This window comes from Centropristis striata, chromosome 6 (assembly GCF_030273125.1).
Source record: "Centropristis striata isolate RG_2023a ecotype Rhode Island chromosome 6, C.striata_1.0, whole genome shotgun sequence".
NCBI classification, from domain to species: domain Eukaryota; kingdom Metazoa; phylum Chordata; class Actinopteri; order Perciformes; family Serranidae; genus Centropristis; species Centropristis striata.
This window is the reverse complement of record NC_081522.1, coordinates 28505503-28530390: the sequence shown is the minus strand read 5'-3', so window position 1 is coordinate 28530390 and position 24888 is coordinate 28505503. Positions and strand designations below refer to the sequence as shown.

The following is a 24888-nucleotide window of genomic DNA, read 5'->3' as shown; positions in this document are numbered from 1 at the left end:
TTACACAGGATACATTAATGACCAGTTATTGATGTTCAATGTTATTTATTGTTGTTTTAGGGATGAGTCAGAGAGCACCATTACAGAAATGACTGCTACATTTGATGACACTCTGCCTCACTCTCTGATGAATGCATGCTAATTATGCAACATGGCTGTGATGTCATTAAGCAACACAAAAGACTTAAGCATGTTACTCTGCTACATTGTTAACTGATTGCCAAATCTGCAGCTCAACAGGGCATTCTAGCTTTTTGATTGGTTTAATGGCCCAAACATTACACGGTAATAATTACAACTCAATTTCCTTGCTCTTATCAACCCCTTGTGACAGTTTTTCCCCAGCAAAATAGCTCTCATTAATCAACAGGGCACAATCTGTCCAGCTCGAGCTTGTATGTTATTGTTGGTGAAGACCAACACATTTTAATTGAGAATTAATATTACATTGATCCATCTACTTCATGTTGTGTGTTCAGATGGTCTTCTGCATACTCAGCAGTTTGAGAAATACTCAGAGCAACAACCATGCCATGTTAAAAAGTCACTTAAATCACCTTTCTTCCCCATTCTGATGCTCACTTCGAACTTCAACAGCCCGTCTTCACCATGTCTACATGCCTAAATGCATTGAGTTTCTGCCATGTGATTGGCTGATTAGATGTTTTCAGTAACGAGCTGTTACACAGGTGTACCTAATAAAGTGGCCAGTGAGTGTATAAGGACAGGATGACCTGCCACATACATACAAGTAGGGAACCCAAATATCAATTAATAAGTAATAAACATTGAAATGGAGATGAATATTCAATGTCATTCACATAAACAGCCGTTAACTGACCGTTATCTGATCATTCATAAAAGGCCTAAATTTGACATAGGAGATTTGTTGTCTCACCCAACTTAAACACACTCAGAAAATATAAATAACAAGCAATAAGGCTCAATATATCAGTAAATGTTTTTTTATTAAAATATAGTAAAATTCACACATTTAAGCCTGAAAAAACAGGCACAGATTTAGCACAATATTATGCAATAATATATCATCAGTGCAGCTGACCGCTGCCCTCAGTGTTGTGGAAACGATTGTAGGCACGCAGAGCCCAACCGAAAGTTTCATCGTAGCAGATCTGTCTTCCTTTGATAGTCTGGACTCTGTAATACATACAGAAGAGAAACATAAAGTCAACTTTTGTGATAAAATTACAAAAATTGTCATTTTGTCATTTATCAGTTGATGGTGATAATTGACATTCCACTCTACTGGATTGTGCTGGATAAACTGCAGCATAGCTAAATATAAATAACATTCATGAGCGTAACTTAAAAATACTTTAGTGATAAATACAAAAGTGCAGATCAAGAGTTCAGACCCACTGAAACTCAGTTTATATTCCTTATATTGTTTTTGCTTTATGAATAATACATTGTATTGGATGCTGTAGCTTTGTGATGATGTCTGGAGGTCATCCATCTTTCTGTTCATCATTTCATCAGCAGTTACAAGACAAAAATACTAGAATTAGGCACAAACTTACATGAATGCCTGCGTCTGGCAGGATCTGTGGGTCTTGGTTATACTGGACACAAACTTCAGTGGTATGCTGTTGTTGTAAACGCTGAAGCAGCAGTTCACAGGTTGTGTGTTGAACTTTAGAGCGGTAGCTGTAAGGAAGGTAAGTGGATAACGTCAATACAAAACATGTCTGTGAGCAAACTCTGAAGGTGATGAGGCACAAACACAGATTACTCACGTATGGCGTTGCAGCAGCAGATGGTGAGCAGCAGCAGCCCCAGAGTAAAGCAGAGAGTCTTCATGATGCTGTCAGTGAAAAGATGATGATGATGTTGTTGTTGTTGATGTTGATGATCTTCACCTTGCTTTGCTGTGATGGACTCGTCGCATCTTGTTCGATATAAATCCTGTCCAGTGCGGAACTGAAATTAGTGATGTCAGGCAACCTTTCCATCCAAATTTATCCTGCCATGAGACATCAGGGCAGAATTCCCCCACACCTCTTCAGAACTTCCGCTACGAAGACTTACTCAAGCGGCCGATGTTGTCTAGTAAGAGGAAAGAGGTTTCAGTAAAGGGACAGGCCACAGTTTAGTTCTATAGATAAGAATCGCATGGTCTACCACAGAAAAGGGAAGATATTCTCAGAATTTATCTTATCTACATCTCTGTGTCTGTCAGTGGAAATGTCATCATGAGACAGTGCAGAAACAAAGTGCAAGCATCAAAACACATTTTAAGTTGATTATACTCAAGTGTTTTTATTCTTCGATTCAAGAAAAAGGGGCTTTTTTATGTATCGTAAAAACAAATTCATCACCCGCCTCTTCACATTTACAGGTGCATCTCAATAAATTAGAATAAATAGAATATATGTGTCAGTAATTAAATTCAAAAAATGGAAATAACACATTATATAGATCCATTACACACATAATGAAACATTTCATGACTTAATTTATTTAATAACGATTATGGCTTACATTTAATGAAGACCTAGAATTCAGTGTCTCAAAAAAAAAGAATATTACAAAAGACCAATAAAAAAATATATGTTTAATATGGCCTCTGAAAAGTATGTCCATCTATATGCACTCAATACTTGGTTGGGGCTATTTGACTTGACTTTTCCATGATATTCTAATTTATTGAGATGGACCTGTACATATTTCACCTTTGACACTTCCAGAAACATCACTAAAGGTTAGATAAGAAGATCAATACTACTATCTGATCAGCAGCCCCTTAGCTTAATTGGGAGCAGTTACAGTAAGTTAATTCTTTCCAAAAGTACTAATATCGTCAAATCATAACCTCTGAAGCTCAATAATTGCGCATTTTATCTGGTGTGACCATTAATTCATTTATTCATTATCCTTAACCACCTATCCGCTCTCGGGTCACTTGGGGTGAGCCTGGACAAGTCTCCAGACTATCACAGGGCTGACATTTAGGGACACATAACCATTCACGCTCTCATTCACTCCTATGTGTAATTTAGAGTCACCAGTTAAACCTAAGCTACATGCATTACATGGGTAGAACATGCAAACATAGAAGAGCCGCAGGTCAGAGTCAAACTGACGTGAGGCAAAAGCGCTAACCACTACACCATCTTTTAGCCCCTGGTGTGATCATTTTAACAAAAACCCTAGAGTAAAACCTAATGATCTAGACTGTTAAAGAAATTGTCAAATGGATTTTGATAACTGCCTTTATGCTAAGCTAAGCTAAGCAGCTGCTGTTGAATGATTCCTTCAATGAATTGCCCAGAACTTTCATCATGCTTTTGATTACTCTTACTGATAAAGTACTTCTCTTTGTATAGCAAAAGATGACGTGAAATGTTTCCAGATTCCTGCAAGGCTGTAGAATTAAAATTACCATAATATAATGTTCGTATGGGGGTTCAAATGTTAGTGCACTAAAGCTGGTTTTCGACCAGGGGCTGGTGTTCGGCCAGTTCGGAGCCGGTGCTCTTGTGGCTACATACGCCGAATACATTCTTATAAACACTGAATGTAAGATGTTAATGTTGGACTTTGTTGTAAGCTAGCGCTAGACCGCTAGCACGTTTTAGTTGGCCTCTCGCAACGGCACCAAGTTTGTCTTGCTAGCCCATATCACTCACATTGCAATTAAACAAATCAAATGAGTAGGTCTTGTTGGTCAAATAGCCCCGCCCTACACCCCTAACATATCGTTCACGATTCAAGACCAGCAAAGAGTTGGTGCCACCATGAACCCGTTTTCCTGGTCGGGAGCCAGCTCTTTGGCGGTGGAAAACCAAAGAACAATTCACAATTGGGCACTGGCCGGGCACCGGCCATGAACCCGGAGGCGGTGGGAAAAACCTATATCAGGACACCCGTTTCTTTTTTTAAGGTTATTTTTTTGGCATTTTTACTGCTTTATTTGATAGAGACAGATAGAAAGGGGGAAACAGAGGGGAAGACATGCAGCAAAGGGACCTCAGGCTGGATTCGAACCCGGGTCCGCTGCAGCAAGCACATGGCCATGTGGTAAGCGCTCTACCAGTGTGAGCCACCGGGACGCCCCAGGACACCCATTTCTAATGTTATCAGACAACTGAATAGGTGTTACCAGTGGTACCACCTGCTGGTAGGTTGAGAAGGTCGTTATCAGCCCATTCAATGTCTGAGGCTGCAGTCTCCTGCAATTACGCTACAAAACCTCTTCTCTATGGTGAGGGCAAAATATTTCCTGGTTAGGCATTGTAAAAGATAGTTAAATAAGTAAAATAAATTTATGTAATAAAAATATGACATATATGTTAACTGACGTTGTTTGACCTGTCCACCTACTCTCCCTCCCATCCTAAGAGCAATTTTCGGTACTTTGTAACCTGTAATATCACTTCCACCTTGGCTTTGTTCATAATTGACAACACACCTTAAATGACAGCCTACTAACCTACCAGCAGGTGGATCAGGTTCCTACTTGCCCAGGGTTATGGGCTGATTACCGCTGATAATGGTCATTGAATCATCCAATAACATTTGAATCAGGAACAGGAGCAGCTGTCCTTTACCCTTTTTTCGTTCAATGCTAACCTAGTTCTTCTCCTGGGCTGGTGCTGTTGCTGGTTAGAGTTGGTTCAACTTACCTGTTTGCTTTTCCATGGGCTCTAGAGTAACATCATTACGTCACTGTTTACGTTTGTATTTGTCACCGCCCTCTTGGCAAGGATAATACCAACAACGACAGACTACATTGTCTCTTTACAAATGTTGCTCCTGGCTTTGTTAGCCTACATTAGCATCAAAATATGACTGGTACAACACATCAGTGATGCTCATATTGATTGCTATGGACAGAGATTACGTTCTTATCAACACTGAACGTAAGATGTTAACGTCAGACTTTGTTGTAAGCTAACATTAGCCTGCTAGCTCTAGCCCGTATCAACCACATTGCAGATTTTGTGCTGCTCTGGAAACAGTTTTCCTGGCCGAGAGCCGGTTCTATGGCAGTCGAAAAGCAAAGAACTGGTTCAAGATTGGGCACCGGCTCCGAACCCTCCCTGGAACTGCTTTGGTCGAAAAGGGGGGTGACATTTCTCACTTGAGAATAGACAACTTTAGAGATCGTCTAGTTGTTTGTTATAGAAATGTTTTGCCTGTGAAGGCATACTTTTGTTGCAGGTGATGCTAATGAGCTCTCTCTCTCTCTCTCTCTCTCTCTCTCTCTCTCTCTCTCTCTCTCTCTCTCTCTCTCTGACAGTGTGCATAAAATACAATTGACAATACATTAAAACAAAATTATGCCTAAAGTATTTTGTCCATAAAGAAAGATTAAAGTTTAATTAGTAAAATCTTTTAAATGAGTGGGCTGTGGGATTAAAACACAAAACACCACCCACTCATTATATTGGTTTCTGCCACCTCCAGGGTAAACTACACAACTAGTTTACAATGAGTCAGTTCCCCTCTTTATGCAAATCTATGCGGTGTAGACTAGAATAATGGAGACGCACAGACGTTGTTTGGCTTCCATCCATCTCCCTTCCATCCCACCCTATGAACAGGAGCCACTGTCCGAGTGACATTTCTCACTTGAGAATAACAATTTAAGAATGTGATAAGTTAAAAGAATGACCTACAGACTGTGAGTAAACTGCATTGACATGGCTGCGGATCAAATATATGTGAAAAAGATGATACAGTCATGGAAAAAATTATTAGACCATTGTTTTCTTCAATTTCTTCTTCATTTTAATGCCTGGTGCAACTAAAGGTGCATTTTCCATGGTTTTCTTGATTATCACCAAAATCATTATAAAAAAAAAACCCATAGAAAATGGCTAGATATTAGCTCTTAAATTAAATTCTTATGAGCTATTTTTGTTGTTATCATTATAATTTTCCAAACAAATGTACCTTTAGTCGTACCAGGCCTTAAAATAAACAAGAAATTGGAGAAAACAAGGCTGGTCTAATTATTTTTTCCATGACTGTATCTTGTCTATACAGTAGGATTCATATGGAAATGACAGATATCAATACCATCAATACCATATCTGAAGACGAGGAAAAGGATGGCTTGACATAGATGCCTATGTAGCATCACCTGGTAAGAATTAGCTTGGTAGCTGAGGATGAACTCACTGTCTGACAGTGTCCATACACAAAACACACACACACACACACACACGCATACGCACACAGACACACACACACACACACACACACACACACACACACACTCACACACACAGCAAATTGACAATATATTGCCAAAATATAGATTTATAAAGAAAGAATTAAAGAAAGATCAGTTGGCTGGATATTCTGGTTTCTCACACCTCCAGGGTAAACTTCACACTCAAGTAGTTTACCATGAGTCAGTTCGCCCCTGTTTATGCAAATCTGTGTGGTGCAGACTTAAATAAAGGAGATAGCAGAGATCTTATCACAGTTATTTTCAGATGTTTACACAAACCCTGGTTTAGCAATGCATCTGTGACCTATTTAGATCTCTTCTGTGCATGCATTTGCAACCCCGTCAATTTCCTCAACTGTAACTGATTTAAATGTTTCTATGACATTGTCAATGGGCTGCGCTTTTTACAGCCTGTAGGTCAGCTTCTGTCCCTAAAGGGAAATTTGCCCGGCAGCTGGGCGAATCCCAGCACATATACGGACCTATTCTTATTTAAAGATGCATGTGAGAAGCATGTCAAAAGCAGTAGTCCTGCATTATATTCAAGTTGTAAGATAAATAAATACATACTTATTATCAACTCATTACACAGCACAATGGCCTGTGTCCAATTTTGATTATAACCACATTATGATTTTTGCTGATTATTGCACAGTATTCTAATTATTGACAAACACTGTTTAAAGAAGCATCAAATGCCAAAACTTAAATATAAGCTGGCACATAATATATGTATAACTTATGGCCTATACTGCCCTACAAAGCCTAACTGCAGTATACGCAAAAGGTAAAACTGAGGAAAAACTGCTTTCAAGTTTTTAAACGTTTTTTTAACTGGCAAGCCAAATTGGTTATAAATAGGTAAGTGATATGACACTTATTTCTACATGTATTGATGGTGTCATTTATAAGCTCAAAAATCATGACGATTTATTTGACCTTTGAACCCCAAAAATGTAGTAACTGCACTCTGGTTTTGCTGTAAAAGGTTCCAATAGTAATGCAAAAACAGAGTGCAGTAACTATAATGTTGTTTTCTTCTTTCAGCTTTTATATTTTGTTTTCAGTGAATAAACAAATTAATTTTGTTATTAGTGTATTTAACTGTTTAGCAACTCTATTCATAGATTTGTGTATTTTAGACTTAATATTATAAAGTAATGTTATATTTTAATCTTAATATAATTTGATCTCACTTTATTTTACTTCATCACTATCTAGAAAATAATTTACCTTTCAAATACACTTATCCAAATTTGATTTTGTGGCCTGAATCTACTGCTTTAAATTCAGAATTCAGTCTCATTACTAATAACAACCGGATTTGAAGGAGCAGGCAGCTGTTTTAAATGGGGGGAAAATAGCTCTGATAAACGGACTGTATGCTACCTGCCGAGCAACAAACAGCAAACACAAACAAGTTGTGACTACCTGGTGAACCTTTGGAACCTTTTGGATGATTTAGACACTGCTCAGAAAGTGGTGAAACCCAAATAAACATGATAACCTTCATCATGGTAGTTACATAGGCATCAATTCATACGGATCTGATTTGCAGGTATTGTTGTATTTCCAAAGGAAATTGATAGAAATAAAAAGATTTAGGAGATGTCAAATTATTAATGTCAGTTAAATTGTTGAATTTTTGTATATATTAGATTGGAAGTAGCCACCACAGATTCAGATTCATGAGCTGCTCACCTGGAATGGTTTTCATTAACAGGAAATTCTTACCTTCTTAATGTGTTTGAGACCATCAAAGCAAAAGGTGGCTACTTTGAAGAATCTAAAACATATTCTGGTTTGTTTTACACATTTTTTTCTTTACTACATGATTCCTTATGGGTTCTTTCATAGTTTTGAAGTATTCAATATTAATCTACAATGTACAAAATATAATAAAAATTAAAGAAAAAACACTGAATGAGAATGTGTTTCAAACCATTTGACTGGTACTGTATGAATAAAGATCTAGGAGATACAAGTGTCTATGTTAAGCACCATTGTTTGGTCTCAAACTTTATTGAAAAGTTATTACCGAAAAGAGTGATCCCAAATAAGTAATATGCAGCAGAACAGATAAAAACATTGCAGTGGAGGAAAAAGTATTCAGATCCCTTACTTAAGTAAAAGTATTAATTCCACAGAGTGAAATGACTCCACTACAAGTAAAAGTCCTGCAATCAAAACTTACTTAAGTAAAAAGTGTCATTAAATTGCACTAAAAGTATCAAAAAGTAAATGCACTTATAATGCAGAATGGCCCAGCTCAGATTGTTTAATATATTCCAAATATATTATTGGATTATTATAATTGAGGCTTTTATGTAAGCAGCGTTTTAAGTTTGTAAAGATAGGGTTAATTTGAACTCCTGAATATACCGTTATTAGTTTAATTAAAGCTGTCAGCTAAATGTAGTGGAGTAAAACGTACAGGATTTGCCTCAAAATGTAGTGAAGTAGAAGTATAAAATTACATAAGATGGAAATACTCAAGTAAGGTACAAGTACCTCAAAACTGTACTTTAGTACAGTACTTGAGTAAATATACTTAATTACATTCCACCACTGGTAGTGAGATAGTGTCTCATAATTATGGGATGTTAAATAATTTTGACATAGAATCTACAGTCATAGAAACAATTATTAGGCCACCCTTTTCCTTCAATTTCTTGTTCATTTTAATGCCTGGTACAACTAAAGGTACATTTGTTTAGACAAATATAATGATAACAACAAAAAATAGCTCATAAGAGTTTAATTTAAGAGCTGATATCTAGCCATTTTCTATGGGTTTTGTTTTGATAATGATTTTGGTGATAATCAAGAAAACCATGGAAAATGTACCTTTAGTTGCACCAGGCATTAAAATGAAGAAGAAATTGAAGAAAACAATGGTCTAATAATTTTTTCCATGACTGTATCATCTTCTTCACATATATTTGAGAGTTTAATTTAAAGAGTTAAGAGTTCAATTTAAGAGCTAATATTTAGCCATTTTCCATGGGTTTCTTGATAAATGTACCTTTAGTTGTACAAGGCATTAAAATGAACAAGAATTTGAAGAAAACAGTGGTGTAATATTTTTTTCCTTGACTGCATATAGTAGCGGTGGGTCAGTTTTAATTGGTTTTAGATTTTGTCCACTAGATCAGGGATGGGCAACTTAAATGCAGGAGGGGCCACACTTTTTCATTGACACTACCACAGGGCCACATATAGGACCGTGCACTTCACCAGATATGATGAAACTACAATTTCTAATATGTTTACAGTGCAGTAACTTCACATTTTGCATGCTCAAATGCATGTATAACAGTATAAATAGGAATACAAAAGATTTGAAGCAAATAAAAAATAACCACTTATTGTGATTTCTTTTCTTTTTTTTTCCAGTGCAAGAACAGCAGACCAACATTAATTGCAATAAGTCATTTTGTGCATTTTTACACTGCACTTTTAAGATTTCATGCTCAAATGCATGTAGTTGTACTGAGGGCCACTTCAAGTGAGGGTGCGGGCCGTATGCGGCCCCCGGGCCTCCAGTTGCCATGCCTGCACTAGATGAATTGTTCTCCGTTGACGGCTGGTGGCACTATCTGTTATTTTCTCCTCAATTTTGTTCCAGAAGCACTTCCGGGTTCTAATGTTTACAACTGGGTGCAGCAGCGTTGACAACACAGAGCTGTTTTCCTGGCTCATGAAAATCTTTTTTTTTTTAATTTTAGATACAACATGCACTTGAAGAGCTAACCTCCACATACTCTGACGGTAGGACTGCATTAACGGCATCACGTTTTTGTTTGTTTTTTGACAAAAGCTAGCACACAGCAGGCTCATTGAGGCTGCTAACAGGCTAATGTTAGCTTGAATTTAACACTAGCGAACAGAAAATTGTCAAATATTGTTTGTCTTCGAGTCTTACTTAGTCTTCTAATAAAAACTGGAAATGGGAATTATGGGTGACTGTTATAGCTTAATAACGTCAATGTGTAAAAATAAAATAAATTTACCTTATATTCTGGCTTTTATAGTTGTTATAAATCAGCAAGGTCTTTGAATGCAACACCAGTTACTTAACCCTCTGAAATCTTGGGCTATTATGTCCTTTAAAAATCTGTTAAAAAACCTTCACCATGCCATGCTGGTATCAGTTTTTTCAGCGTTACCTCACCTATATGTCCTGATAATTCATTTTTAACTTTGACTTACTTGATAAAAATGTTGAACCCAAAAGAAACTCAGGAAAACATAAAATCTGATCTTGAAAATTATATTTCAATACACAACATTTTAAATGTTACAAATATGAAAACAGGTTGCAAATATTACATATAACAGGTAAAATGAGGATAATCTCTAGTTCTATATGTTTATACTAAATATATTTGACATTATCTCCGGTTTTACTTACAAATATGATTTAAAAAAAATCTGGCATGGAGTTTCAAGCCAGAACTTTAGAGGGAAGCTGATGGCAAGACTCAATGTTGCTTCATTTTTATGTCTTCTTAAAATACAGTTGTTTGAATAATTGTGCATTATAACAAAGATAGATAAGACTAAGATTAATTAATTGGAACATTGTAAATCTTTACAGTGGCACAGGCGGCAGGGCTCCATCGTCTGGATCAGCTGCTGAGAGTCAAAGTCGAGAATAAACTATGAAGAAGAAAAGCAGACGTCCAAAGTCATCTGAGACTTCGAGACAGACCAGCAAGACAAATACAACAGTGAGCGTCAGTGAGGAGAAGAGGCCACCAGGAAACAGAGGGAGACCCCGGAAGACTGTCCCTGTAACCACAGACACTTTCTACCAGGATAATGCTGCAAAGGACAAGACTGCTAATTTAGACTGTAGTGTGACAGCAGCTGAGGACACACAGAAACATCCAGAGAGCCAGTCGAGATCTTCAGGTGAGTGGCTCACCTGCCGGCCCTGATGTTTTGAGATGTTTCTTGTCGTGTGAAGATCAGAGCCCGATTAATATGGGATTTTTGAGACCAATGGTGATCCTGATTTTAAAGGAAAAAAATATAATTTTTTTGAGCTGGAATGAAAATAGACCTTTTTTATGTGGATAATGCATTGATCTTACACTGTTTTGCAAAGAGAGAGCTACTTTCTCAAACATAAAACTAAAATAAAATAAAAACATTTTTTAAATACAAATAATTATAATAAATATAATGATAAATAAAAAAGCTATAATAATCATCATCATTATGATAATAATAATAATGATGTTGATGATAATAATAATAATAATAATAATAGAAAAAATAGTATTTGACATTGTTATCCATTATTATACAAACAATTTATTACATTGTCAGCCAAATCTATAAATGGTAACTGAGAAAATAAAGAATATTATGGATAATATTAGTCAACTGATATACAGTCATGAAAAAACATTTTTCCATGGTTTTCTTTATAATGATTTTGGTTATTATTTAAAAAAAAACCATGGAAAATGGCTAGATATCAGCTCTTAAATTAAACTCTTATGAGCTATTTTTGTTGTTATGATTATATTTGTCCAAACAAATGTACCTTAATTGTACCAGGCATTAAAATGAACGAGAAATTGTGGTTTAATATTTTTTCCATGACTGTATCTGTCAGGCTCTAAAAAAAAAAAGTCACACCAAACCCCAATTAACAAAAAGGCAGTCAAGTGTAATTTCTTTGCCTATGAGCAAACGCTTTCCTCCCTTTCTGTTCTGTCAACAAAATGAGGTTGGTTAGTTAAAAAAAAACTTAACAAAGTATGAATGTTGATTTGACGCTTCCTACTAATCCATGTTTTGTATACACATTTGACATAGTAAAAGCCAAGTTTAATTTGCAGATCTTTGGAGTTTATGATGTCTTCGAAGTAGGGGTGGGCGTTTGGAAGAAACCTGCCAACTCGAGCATCTATAACGTAAACCCTCAATAAACCAAATAATCGCTACGTTTTTATACATATGTATAAAATCATGCATACATGGTCAAAATAAAAGATATGTATACAGTACTATGCTAAAGCCTGTTTTGAAATTGGACACTTTTTTTATTTTGAAAGGACTAAAAGAGACTTCCTGTCAATCGTAAAACTTACTACTAGTATACTGTAAAGATAAAGTCAAGGGGTTCAATGTTTTATGTTTTAGCCCCAGAAGAGACATGAGGTTAGTTTTCACAGCAATCTTGCATATTTAAGTGTGTTTTGTGTTAAGTAAGTTTTGGATCAAATTAAAGTCAGTAATTCATGCTAGCAAGGTTTGATACAGTAAGCTAGTTTTGCTTAAATTAATACTCTTGTATTTCTGTGTGTTAATTGTTATTGCAACTTTCAGTTTACAAACTGTAGCTTTATCCAACTGAATTCTCAGCTCATTAGCTTATTGGCGTACGGCCGCAGAACTGAACGCTCGGCCGTGTTTCAGTTCAGTGAGGACTGATAGGCAGTCATAGATACAATTGAAATAAAAAAATAGACAGAGCAATTAAAAAAGTTCATGTGATCAACCAAAAAGGACCATTAATCGATCATCAATTAATCATTCCCATCTCTACTTTGAAGTCTATGATGTCCTTTTCATTTCAGTAAAGTACCTGAACTCAAAGTTTCCCACTAGGATTAATGTTTTTTTTGGAGACTCATAGAAACTAGTGTCCGTTTGCTGATTTTGAGTCGTGACTGACAGTTTAAAACACTGTTGTGTTATTTCTCCCCGCAGGTAGACTGTCAGCTGCTATCTGCCGGCTCTGCCATGGGAAGTTCTCTCCACGCAGCCTGCGGCACGCCTTCAACAGGTGGCCTCAGGTTTCCATCGATATTGTTGACGAGGAGTCAGACGCAGCGGCCCAGCCACCCCTTCTGTTCCACACGGACTTCCAGCGGCTGGTGGGGGTCCAGCTGGACCGCGACCCCCGGTTATCAGAGTTTATCTGCAAGAAATGCCACTCCAAGTTCTACAAGTGCCACAGCACCCTGGTCAGGTTTCTGCAGAGAGTCAACCTCCCACCAGTTGGGAAAGAGAACCACAAAAGCTGGTGAGTCCATCAAAAAGATGTATTCTATTACATTGGAAAAGCCCGAGCGATCCTCCTGCTACTTCTTGGATGAGTGATTTAATGTCTTTTCTGTCTTTGGAAAATGTTAAATATTCCTTAAGAGGCTAAGCAGCCAATTTTTATCCAGACAAAAGATGGCAACCTCTCATCACATATGTAACCTCACCTCTCTGGACCCCAACTGAATCAATTTGATGCATCCATTTTTTATTTTTTTTAATCATTTTTTTCAGTGAGCACACTGGGCATCCTGCATTTATTTATCTATTGTCATTACTACTATTAATATTATTTTAATTATTTATATATATATATATTTATTATATTATATTTTTTTATATATTATTTTATTTTATTGTCTTTTGCCTCCCTTTATATTCCCATATATATTTATATTTTATTGTATTCATTTCTCTTTTTTTATTTATGTATTTATCTTCACCAACTATGGCTAACTTTTAATTATTATTATTTATTTTCTCTCCCTCTTTGTTCTATATATATATATATATATATATTATATTTATATCTTATATTGATGCTAATGAAATGCTAATCTCCAATTAAAAATATTAATTAATAATTAATTAAAAATCTACCAGAATGTGACTTTAAAGGTATTTATTTGTTTCTATTAACAGGAAGAAGTGCCCAGAGACCTCAGTAAACCACGGCTCAACAAGTAAATAAGAATATTTCTTCTTTGCTCTTGCTTACATAAATTATATAAAATACAAGTCTGGTTGCATTACTCTGTTGAGACTTTCTACTCTTTTCTTTCAGCACAACAGTCCTTTACCTCAGACACAAAGTGCCTCCACAGCCTGGTGTCCTGGGCTCATCACCACGGAGAGGCCTGCCGCTCCTGTCCCAACCTGAAGGAGGTGCTGGAGGGTCAGTGCTGGGGCTCTGTTAAGGCCGTTTGGGGCTGCGTCGATGGTCACAGATATATCATGGATACTCAGTGCACCACCCCGGCCAACCCAGGGTACACAGTGAACTTAAGCAGCGGAGCACTAGGGAGTGGTGACAGAGTGATGTCAGAAGCGGAAGAACAGGAGGAGGACGATGAAGAAGAGCAGCACAGTGGGAATGGAAGAACTCCGGCGGGAAGTATTAGCACTCTGGCTGAGCAAAGCACACCTGCAGTGTCAGTGCAGACTCAGAGCTCAGCGCTGGATGAGTGGACCAGCAACACTGGAGGTGAGATCTATCTTAAGACTGCAATCATATGCATTTAACTTGGTTACTCAAGTCATTTTGCTTTCACAAAAATGTTTAGATACCCTGTGGGATTTTTGACCACAAGTAGTGGCATGCTTTCATGAGCAGAGCTTTTCAACAATTAAACTATTTAAACAGTTAAACTCTGTACAGTGTTAGTTACAGGTGGGAATCCCCAGAGGCCCCACGATACGATTTTATCCCGATACTTGAGTCACGATATGATATTATTGTGAAATAAAGTTAATCTTTATGGATTAAATTGATGTTGGATTTATCGTGTAGTGGATTCTTGCAACAGATATAAAGACCAAGAATTTATTGTCTTTATTTCTGACGAGTGCCATGACAAGTTCACGAACATCACGACTGTAAACAACAAGCGTATCCGTGTGATATTCTTTTTGCTAAACACAGTACATTGAAGTGTTAAAACAATCCACCACATAATTTACAATAACAAAATATGATGCCTTAAATAAAACATACTAGAAGCCTTATTCTCCTTTACAGTTATTCCCTACTTTACAGTCAGGTAGCCAAACTCATTATTTTAAGGTCAGTGTATATGATGGAATAGTGGCTTTAGAATGTGCGAGAGGCCACCAAATTTGGGCTTTTGCGGCAAAAAGTTTATCCTAGGGCCCTAGCTGTCCCCTAGCTGTCTACTGCAGTCTCTTCTCTGTCAACTCTAAGCAAAATGTGTGCTCTTATGTCTATTTTAAAAATATTAGTTGTACTTTGTGGGCTGTTGTCCTGCCGAATCTGCTGCCTGGCTGGTCAACGTTAAGAACTCCTCACTATGTATCTTCTGAATGTTTGTCTGGATTTTTTGGTGTCAGTATAAATCCTTGACTCTCGTGGTTGTGGTTTCCCTTCTATTAGATTTTACAGGTCATGAGGAGCCGCTGTCTCCTCCTCTAGCCCAGCTGGAGGACCGGGCTGCTACCAGTGATCTGTCTGACAGGTTTGTTACAATGTTTATCTTTCTCATGTGATTCTTTCTTTCTTCTTGTCTTAAATCAACAGTTTATGGGAGAAAAGCTCAACATTTGACATTAACATTAACCTCTGTGTGTGTGTGTGTGTGTGTGTGTGTGTGTGTGTGTGTGTGTGTGTGTGTGTGTGTGTGTGTGTGTGTGTGTGTGTGTGTGTGTGTGTGTGTGTGTGTGTAGGGTCGTGTCCGAGGATGACTTTGAGGAGAGTAGAAAAGGAGGGTTATCAGACGATGAATTGTTCGAGCCGTACTCAGACAAGAGGTGTGTACAGATTAGAGGTATTCTTTAGCAAAAAAGGTTGTTGTTTCTTTTCAGAGATGGACAGAAACTCAGGTGTTCATCATACCTTTCTTTCCCCCTCCCAGAGCTCGCAGGGTCAATGTCCCCAACAAGAAGAGAAGAAGCCAGAAGGCCCCGGAGGAGCCCAAAATAAAAAAAAAACCTGGACCCAAACCAGGCTGGAAGAACAAGTTCAAACCTAAAGGGTAGGGCATATTTAACACGACCTGAGTGCTACATTTCCTTTAAAACACAACTTTAATTCGGCAAGAGTGAAATGTTATATTTAAATATGTGGTATATCTCAGTTGGGAGCCTCTTACAGTTTGTTAAAATGCATTAAGTCCATGTTTTGATTTTAAAAATATATTTTAACTTTGTTTAGCATACATGTACATTAAAAAAATTTTGTTTTTATTTCCAGAGAGGAGCTGCCCAACATCTACAAGTGTCCGTATCAGGGCTGTACAGCTGTTTATCGAGCTCCTGATGGTTTGAAGGTCAGAATTCACAAACTCTGACATCATTTCACTGTTATTTGAGTAATACGTTTTCAGTAATTGGATCAATAACGATGTATATTGCTGTCAGTACTTAGTATTGGGCAGAGGTGTGGACTCGAGTCACATGACTGACTCGATTCAGAAATTTGATGACTTTTGACTCGACTTGACAAAATGTGAAGAGACTTGCAACTCGACTTGGACTTAATAACTTGTGACTTGACTTGGACTTGAGCCTTTTGACTTAAAGACTTGCTACTTTCCCCAAAACCTAAAGATTAAAAAGTCTCTTACTAAGGACTGCTCTATCTCTCTTTGTGTAAATGTGCGTGTCTGTCTGTGTGTGTCTGACGTGTGCTGTCAGCACAACATCCAATCAAATTCAATCCACGTTATTTTGATCCGACAGCATCCATCCAATCAAATTACAGGACAACCAATGAAGAAGAACTGTCAAAAAACAGCGCCAGTTGGCAAAAATGATACCAAAGATAGTTTCGTTCAGGTATAAATTCACGTACACACGTGTACACCCACACACACACAAAGGCAATATGAGATGAGACAATACAGGACAGAAACTGCTGTGGAACTAGTTATAGTGCCAAATGCTCTTGTTATGCACCTGGGTTTTTTCAAATGTGTTTGAAGAATGTTCTTGCAAAAAAGTTTTGATAAATAAATAAATACAGATTTTAAAAGCATACGTGATCTGTGTAAATATTATTACTCTGTTGTTAAAAGGACTCAAAACTCAAACTGTAGGACTTGACTTGAGACTTGTTGGTCTTGACTTGGGACTTGCCTGTCTTGACTTGGGACTTGAGGGCAAAGACTTGAGACTTACTTGTGACTTGCAAAACAATGACTTGGTCCCACCTCTGGTATTGGGTGTCCAGCCTATTGTAAGCTAATGCCACTTGATTTTTTACTGTAAAATAATGATATTCTATATTAAGTATGGGGAAAATATCTGTTATTATTAATAAATAAATGAATGTGTAGTTTTTATCTAGCTTTGACAACATGTAGATGCGACACATCCTTCATGCACCTTCAGACAAGACCATTCATGTTCTCCATACAACTACAAATGATGTATTTCAGTGTGCTGAGACTTTCACTGTGTAAATGACGTTTTATTTAACTGGGTGGGTTTTTTAGAAACACATCAAGGAACATCATGAGGAGGTTAGAGAGCGCCCCTGCCCGCACCCTGGCTGCAACAAGGTTTTCATGATCGACCGCTATCTGCAGCGACACGTCAAGCTCATCCACACAGGTGAGCTCCACTCACAGGTTTCTGCTTGTTTTAAGAGATATTTGTTTTTTACATGTGCTGTTCTTCCTGTCTTGAACCTGTGTCATCGAACAAGTTCAGCAAAGTCTGGCTCTCTTTGGGTAACTTGGCTTCAATGAGCATCAATTTGGTGATTCTGTATCAGAGAGCGCCACCAGGAAGCAAGTTTAACAGAGCCAGGCTTTCTTCATGTAAGCTGGCTCAACAAAGCCTAAAGCCCCAGTCAGAGAGAACGGGTATCAGCTTTTTTAATCTGGCTTTCTGAGGTCTCAATACCGGCCTTTATTTTTGGTCACACGTAAAATTATGCAGATCTGATCATTCTCCCAGGAATTCAGTTAGAGTGAGCCACGAACACTATAAAAGTTTACATTCAATTCTTCTTGGGCTAGGCCTGCCCCTGTACAAAAAATGGACATATGGACACAGAGTTCTATTGGTCGGTTACTAACAACAACAGCTGTTCACAATGTTTCTTATACACAATGTGTGAGTGTGTGAGTGTTGTTCTTACAGGCGCATATCTATGAGTTACCAAGTCTAAACATGACAGTTGAAAACCCAAACTTTACCCTCGTAAATCTGTGAGAAAAAAATATTATAAAATCACTAGCAAAGTGGAAAGTGTTTTTACTCTGCACAGCATTATAATTAATCAATTACACCTACATCCGCCTCTGAAGAATGTTTTTTTTTGCCCCAGAGAGCTGAAATTTCAAATTAAATTCAGACAGCTTTATTAGTACCAATAGGGGCAATTAATTAAGAGCAGCATCTTAAAAGACAACAAGACAAATACATAGTACAAAACACAATAACATTGCAGCATTCATAACACACAACCAGGTAAGTGCACCAGGAGCCAAATGACAGGAATAAAGAATGAAATGCCAGAAGTTGATATCATGCACAATATAACAGATATTTGAAAGATCAAAATTAAGTTGCTGATCCAAACACCCATTGATTTATAAAGCACTTCTTGTTCCCCGCTGGTGGAACACACTACCAGTTCCTACCAGAGCAGGGGCGTCCCTCTCTACCTTTAAAAAAAACTCCTGAAGACCCATCTCTTCAGAGAGCATCTTCTCTCCTAGACCACACGATAATTCTACTCCTCAAAGAATTGTCACTAGCACTTATTGATAGCACTAATAGCTCTTATTGCAGTATACCTTGATTGTTTGCTTTTACTCTTCCTGTAAGTCGCTTTGGATAAAAGCGTCTGCTAAGTGACTAAATGTAAATGTAAATGGAAAATAATGGAAATTTTCAGGGGTGCCCAAACTTTTGCATGCCACTGTAGTTGCGACCATGTAGGGTATGCATCCATGTGTTCATGCATACACACAAACACTAGACCTCTATGCTAAATCTTGTAACATCATATATATACTTGGACACTTTCAATACCTGCTCTGTTTGTTCTGCTGTAATGGTTGAATGGGTTTGAGTCATGGGAGCTTAAACTGTGTCATGAATTTGGATAGATATGCCATGTTAAACACACTTTTTGAATAAAAAAATTGTATTCACTTTAGATTTTAATGTGTATTTTGGCTTGTACTCAAGTTTGTCATCTGTGTTTCCAGAGGAGAGAAACTACATCTGTGACCAGTGCGGCCAAACCTTCAAACAGAGGAAACACCTTTCAGTTCACCAGATGAGACATTCAGGGGCCAAGCCACTACAGTAAGTACTGATGATAATTTCTTTTCTTCCAGAGGACGTATACTGGAGATGATGTTATACTATACTACAATTATTTTTAATCTTTATCTTAAAAATTGTGTGAAATTTTGCAGCTGTAACAAAGAAATTTCCCCACTGTGGGATTAATAAAGTCTAATCTATTCTAATCTACTACTACTACTACTACTATACTACTGATATTATATGAAACAAGAAGATCTAAGGAATCTATAGACCCCAAGCAAAAAACGCTGCAAAGTTATTAGCTACTTTGGCTATTTCAAATCGGTCCTGTGACCTCTGACATCTCCTCTTTATGCTGATAACATGCAGTTTAAGGCAAAACATTTTTTTTTCATTTAGTCCAAATTTGCCATTTACGCCTACTGTATCTGTGCATACTGGGGTCCCTAAACAGGCTTTGAATTACATTAACCATGTATCACTGGAAAGCTGAGACTCTTGCGGATTTATTGAGCCCAGTTTTCCAAGATATTTTTGACCAGAACAACTTGACACACAGCTCAAATTAATCTTCAGTTTCACAGCTTTCAGATGATAGTGCAGCAGACAACCAAAACAATTGTTCAGTTTGTTATAAAAGCCTGAAATTAGGTACACATATAGCCAAAGGCATACCGAAAAGATTTGGATATGGAGGCATCATGAATTTTCAACATGGCGCCCATGGCAGCCATTTTTCAAAATGGCCACCAGCAACGCCTGTTTTCTTATGAGTGACAGACATAATGTGATATTTTAATATGTCTAAATATTTAGACATATTTACCATATATTGTACTTGGTAAATGTCTATAGGATAATTGAAAAGTATCATTTCATATTCAAGATGGCCGCCATTTCCCAAGATGGCAGCCGTCACTTGTATGACGGTCTGACATGTATGATTTCGGTGTCAAATCAGTCATCGTTTATGATGCAGAATTCAAATTCTGAACTTAAAATTGGCCGGAAGCATCCTTCTACCTCACAACTGAACATGACTACTGTTTCTCTCAAAATGGTAGCCCATATCTGCAAGAACTGAACCATTCAATGAATGGAAATGTAATAGAGTGGATGGAAGCACAGCCAGGGCACACTGGCGACACCACTGCTGTGAAACTCAGCATGGGGTTCAGTGCCAGCTAAATACACTCCTCTAGTCTTAATAATGCCATATTTCTGTAATGTGCTGGTTGTGGTGATAGTTTAGTGGTAGTGTAGTTTAGTTTCCTAAATGCTATCTAATGTTAGCCCCACATCTACTATAGTTTATTAATTTAGATGTAGTTAGATAGCCGCACCTGAATGGACAGGATGTGCCAGCGTGGGAGAGCCGAGCCAAGGGTAATGGGGCTTTATATGACTTTCATATAGTTACCCGGATGGTGTACAGATCGCACAGGAATGAAATGGCATTGGATGAACGATCGGGCTAGGTGTAGGGCAATTTTCTTGTCCGAACCTAGTTGTATCCCATACACAAATATGTTACTGTTGTCCCTGGTAGTAAACGGTGGAAAAAGGATAAACCATCTGCCTTTACTGCAAACATTTTTTTGGTTGAGAAAATGTCGAAGAAATTACAACTTGTGAATTTTGATGGTCAAGGACCATCAACTTCTTGCGCAGCCAAGACTGACTGGAAGCTCTGTATTATTTGCCAAGAGCACACAACAGAGGCATTGAGATGTCCTTTGCAGTCTAAGCGAGAAGACAAGGGGAGTGGATATACTTCACTTGCAGAGCATTTAATCCAGTTCAATGAACTTGGCCAGCTCCCTTCAACATTTCCTATTGGAAGACTGGATGAGGGTCATGGTATTGAAGCAGCCATGGTTGTGAACAAAGCTCAATATCATCATACATGCAGGCTGAAATACAACACCATGTTGAAAAGGGCAAAAAAGCGTTACTGCAAACAGCTTTTTATCACTAGTGACATAGAAGTCCTTAGCAAGCCACCACTCCCAGATAGGTCTTTGATTGCTCCTTGTACACATGAGGAAGCTGATAGTCGTATGTTATTACATGTAGCCCATGCAGCAAGAAATGGCCATCATAAGATCATGATTCAAACAGTTGATACTGATGTTGTGGTGCTAGCAGTGGCTCAGACTCTACAACCAGAAGACGAGTTTTGGTTGGCTTTCGGAACTGGAAAGAGTTTCCGATACTTAGCAGCCCATGAAATTGCAGCAGGGCTAGGACCTGAGAAAGCACGTGCGCTACCACTGTTCCATGCAGTGACCGGTTGCGACACTATGTCAAGCTTTGTTGGCCATGGGAAAAAGACTGCGTGGGCTGTATGGACTGCGTTTCCTGAACTTACGCATGCCCTGTTGAAACTGTCTTTAGCCCCAACTGAGATACCACAAGAGGTAATGGCCACAATTGAGAGGTTTGTTATCCTACTCTATGACCGAACCAGCACATGCACAGAAATAGATACGGCAAGAAGGAAGTTATTCGCCAAGAGGCACAATGTAGAATCAATCCCTCCGACCAAGGCTGCCCTGGAAGAGCATGTCAAGAGAGCAGTATACCAAGGAGGTCATGTGTGGGGTCAAGTGCTGGTGTCAACACCAGAACTATCTTCACCGTACAAATGGGTTGGTCGAAGACATCTGAGGGAGACTATGAACTCAAAAAAGCTCAGTTGCAATGCACTGCCCTCTGCTTCTGTGAAGGCGAGTGTGAATAGTCTTCCTTGTGATAGACCCTAGATTTGGCCTCACTTAACATATGTCTTGTGAGATAGAGCAAATATTCTCAGAAATTCTACATTTGCTAATTCAAATTATGCATCAAAAAAATGTATAATTCGACACAGAGTTTATGCGTATCTAACCAGTCTGGAAACAATGGCGGCCATTTTGAATTTTTAATGAAAATGTCTAATCCAAAAAACACATTAGCAAGCACTTATGGTAATTAATTAATTGAATTCTGTGTACAATGTCACATTATATCCATCACTCATAAGAAAACTGTTGTTTCTGGTGGCCATTTTGAAAAATGGCTGCCATGGGCGCCATGTTGAAAATTCATGATGCCTCCATATCCAAATCTTTTCGGTATGCCTTTGGCAATATATGTACCAAATTTCATGCTTTTATCACAAACTGAACGATTCTTATACATATTGGAGTTAAGCTGCTGGACTATGATGAACATCTTCTATGTAGCATTTATTGTTGACCTGCTATCTCCCCCTAAACATCCACTGCCCACAACTACCAATTCTCACACAAAAGGGACCTTCAACACACTATACTGCATTTTTTTAAGAAATTGATTTTCATTTAGAATTAAAAATGTTGCAGCAGAAACAGGAGACACAGACCATAAATGTTGTTTCTCTCCCTCCAGATGCGAGGTGTGTGGCTTCCAGTGTCGCCAGCGAGCGTCTTTGAAATACCACATGACCAAACACAAGGCGGAGGCCGACCTGGAGTTTGCATGCCTAATGTGCGGGAAACGTTTCGAGAAGGCTCACAACCTCAACGTCCACATGTCCATGGTCCACCCGCTGATTCAGGCGGAGGTTCAGAGAAGCAGCAACGAGCAGGAGCAGCAGCCTCCGCCGTACTCTGACCTGCACACCATCACTCTGACCGGGGAGGTGGTTCAGCAAGACCAGGACAGATGACAGCAGGGAGTCCAGGTCCAGGTCTGCTGCACGGGTACATAAACTGTGAGAGTTTCCCAGTTCTAACAACCTGTACTGTAGTTTCAGGTCATGGACTGGGATTGGACCTGCTGTATGGCAATACAGATGTTTATCTCAGTTCTCTACCAATATAGCAATTTTAGCTCAGCTTTTGTGTCATAAGTCAAACTGTGGTCTTAAACATTAAGTTTTATTTTAGTGGACGTTGACCAATGATATTTACGGACAGCTGTTTTTAAGAATAACTCTTCATTCCAGACATTTCTGACCAGATAGTTAAGATTTTAGCTTGTTTTGGGGGTAGCATCAACCCTTCATTCCCATCCAACATTGACAAATGCTGCAGTGTAACCTGACGCTCTGGAGCAAAGTTTTAAGAGTTTTAGGGTCCAAGTTTCCATGTCAACAGGTAGGGCGCTTTGCTTGCTTCCACACATTCCCTTTTTTCAACCAGAGCCAGTTCCCATTCGGTGCTCGTGCTGGTTCACAGTTGGTTCAACCAACAGAGTGAACCAGCTCTGAACCTGTTTGCTTTCCCACAGGCCACGTCACTATCTCTTTGTTATCTTCTGTATATTTCTCCGTCCTATCCGCAAGTATAATAACAACGGCAGACTTTTGGTCACTTTGGACACTGAATACATTCTTACTAACACTGAACTTAAAATGTTAATGTTGGACTTTGTTGTAAGCTAATAATAGCCTGCTAATGCTAGCCTGCTAACTCACCCATATCAATCACATTGCAGTTAAACATTCAATTAAATGAATGATACATGTTTTAGTTGGTCTCTCTCAACAGCACCAAGTTGGTATTGTTGGTCAAATAATCCCGCCCAGCCCCCGATGTAGCGGTTCGCGGATCGGGAATTGGGCACCAGTTAGGAACCGGCTCTGGTTGAAAAGGGGTAATAGAGACTAAACAGGGACAGGGACTAAATAAAAAGGACCACTGGTGTACTAGCAACTAGTGTATCTGTTTATAGTGCAGCCAAACAAAGTCACCTTGTTTTAATAAAGGAATCGGTCAATAATAATTACAACTGATCAAGAATTGCTGTAACCTCAGTGACAAATGAGTTTCCTGTAACAGCTTCACAATACAGTCATGAAAAAAATGATTAGACCACCCTTGTTTTCTTCAATTTCTTGTTCATTTTAATGCCTGGTACAATACAAGGTACATTTGTTTGGACAAATATAATGATAACAAAAAATGCTCATAAGAGTTTTCCCAGCTCTCATGGTTCTCATTTTGTGCAGCTTTGGACCAGTACTGTACAAAACACACACAGACTGTGGAAAGAGGCAGTAAAAAGGAGCAATATTAAGGCCTCACACTGCCTGAATGAACGCCACATTCGCTTTGAGATATCGATCCAGCTGATTAGATTTCATGACATTTAGTCACAAAAATCCTGATGCAATTTAGTTGGTTACTGAAAAATACCAAATGAGGCCAAATTACTGAAAAACTCTTGAGTTCAAACTTAGTTTAAAAACAGTAAAAAGTGTTCCACACACTCTATTAAAATGTATATATAATTGCAAAATTAAATTGTCAAACAGGAAAAATACAACTTGATAATGATTTTCACTATCAAGAAAACCATGGAAAATGTCTAGATATCAGCTCTTAAATGAAACTCTTATGAGCTATTGTTGTCATCATCATTATATTTGTCCAAACAAATGTAACTTTAGTTGTACCAGGCATTAAAATGAACAAGAAATTGAAGAAAACAATGGTCTAATAATATTTTCCATGACTGTAAAAGCCCCCTGTGTTTTGCCAGTTGAGTGCTTTTAATGTGAAGCAGCAGCAGTAGGTAACATTTGGTTTGCATTAGCAGGAAGCTAAAGAAGCCTAACAATAAACATCAATGATATTAGATTACAAACAGTAGCACTGGATTTCATGTTGGTCCCACATTGTAGGTAGGCAATT

The 24888-nt window shown here is 38.1% G+C and overlaps 2 protein-coding genes across 2 annotated transcripts; one reads left to right on the top strand and one right to left on the bottom strand.

Moving 5' to 3' along the window:
- Positions 1 to 963: 963 nt before the first annotated feature.
- On the bottom strand, positions 964 to 4356 carry LOC131973087 (C-C motif chemokine 3-like). The gene is made up of 4 exons (XM_059334934.1): positions 4345 to 4356; positions 1758 to 1926; positions 1542 to 1668; positions 964 to 1158 (listed from the first exon to the last, which is right to left on the bottom strand). Exons 1-4 carry the CDS (start codon positions 4354 to 4356, stop codon positions 1050 to 1052), a joined length of 417 nt encoding a protein of 138 aa, XP_059190917.1. The 3' UTR covers positions 964 to 1049.
- Positions 4357 to 9811: 5455 nt separating this feature from the next.
- Positions 9812 to 23088, top strand: znf276 (zinc finger protein 276). The gene is made up of 12 exons (XM_059335169.1): positions 9812 to 9973; positions 10803 to 11119; positions 12932 to 13247; positions 13910 to 13950; positions 14052 to 14471; positions 15378 to 15459; positions 15668 to 15751; positions 15856 to 15975; positions 16194 to 16269; positions 17437 to 17554; positions 19165 to 19264; positions 22640 to 23088. Exons 2-12 carry the CDS (start codon positions 10867 to 10869, stop codon positions 22917 to 22919), a joined length of 1890 nt encoding a protein of 629 aa, XP_059191152.1. The 5' UTR covers positions 9812 to 9973; positions 10803 to 10866; the 3' UTR covers positions 22920 to 23088.
- The last annotated feature ends 1800 nt before the right edge of the window (positions 23089 to 24888 follow it).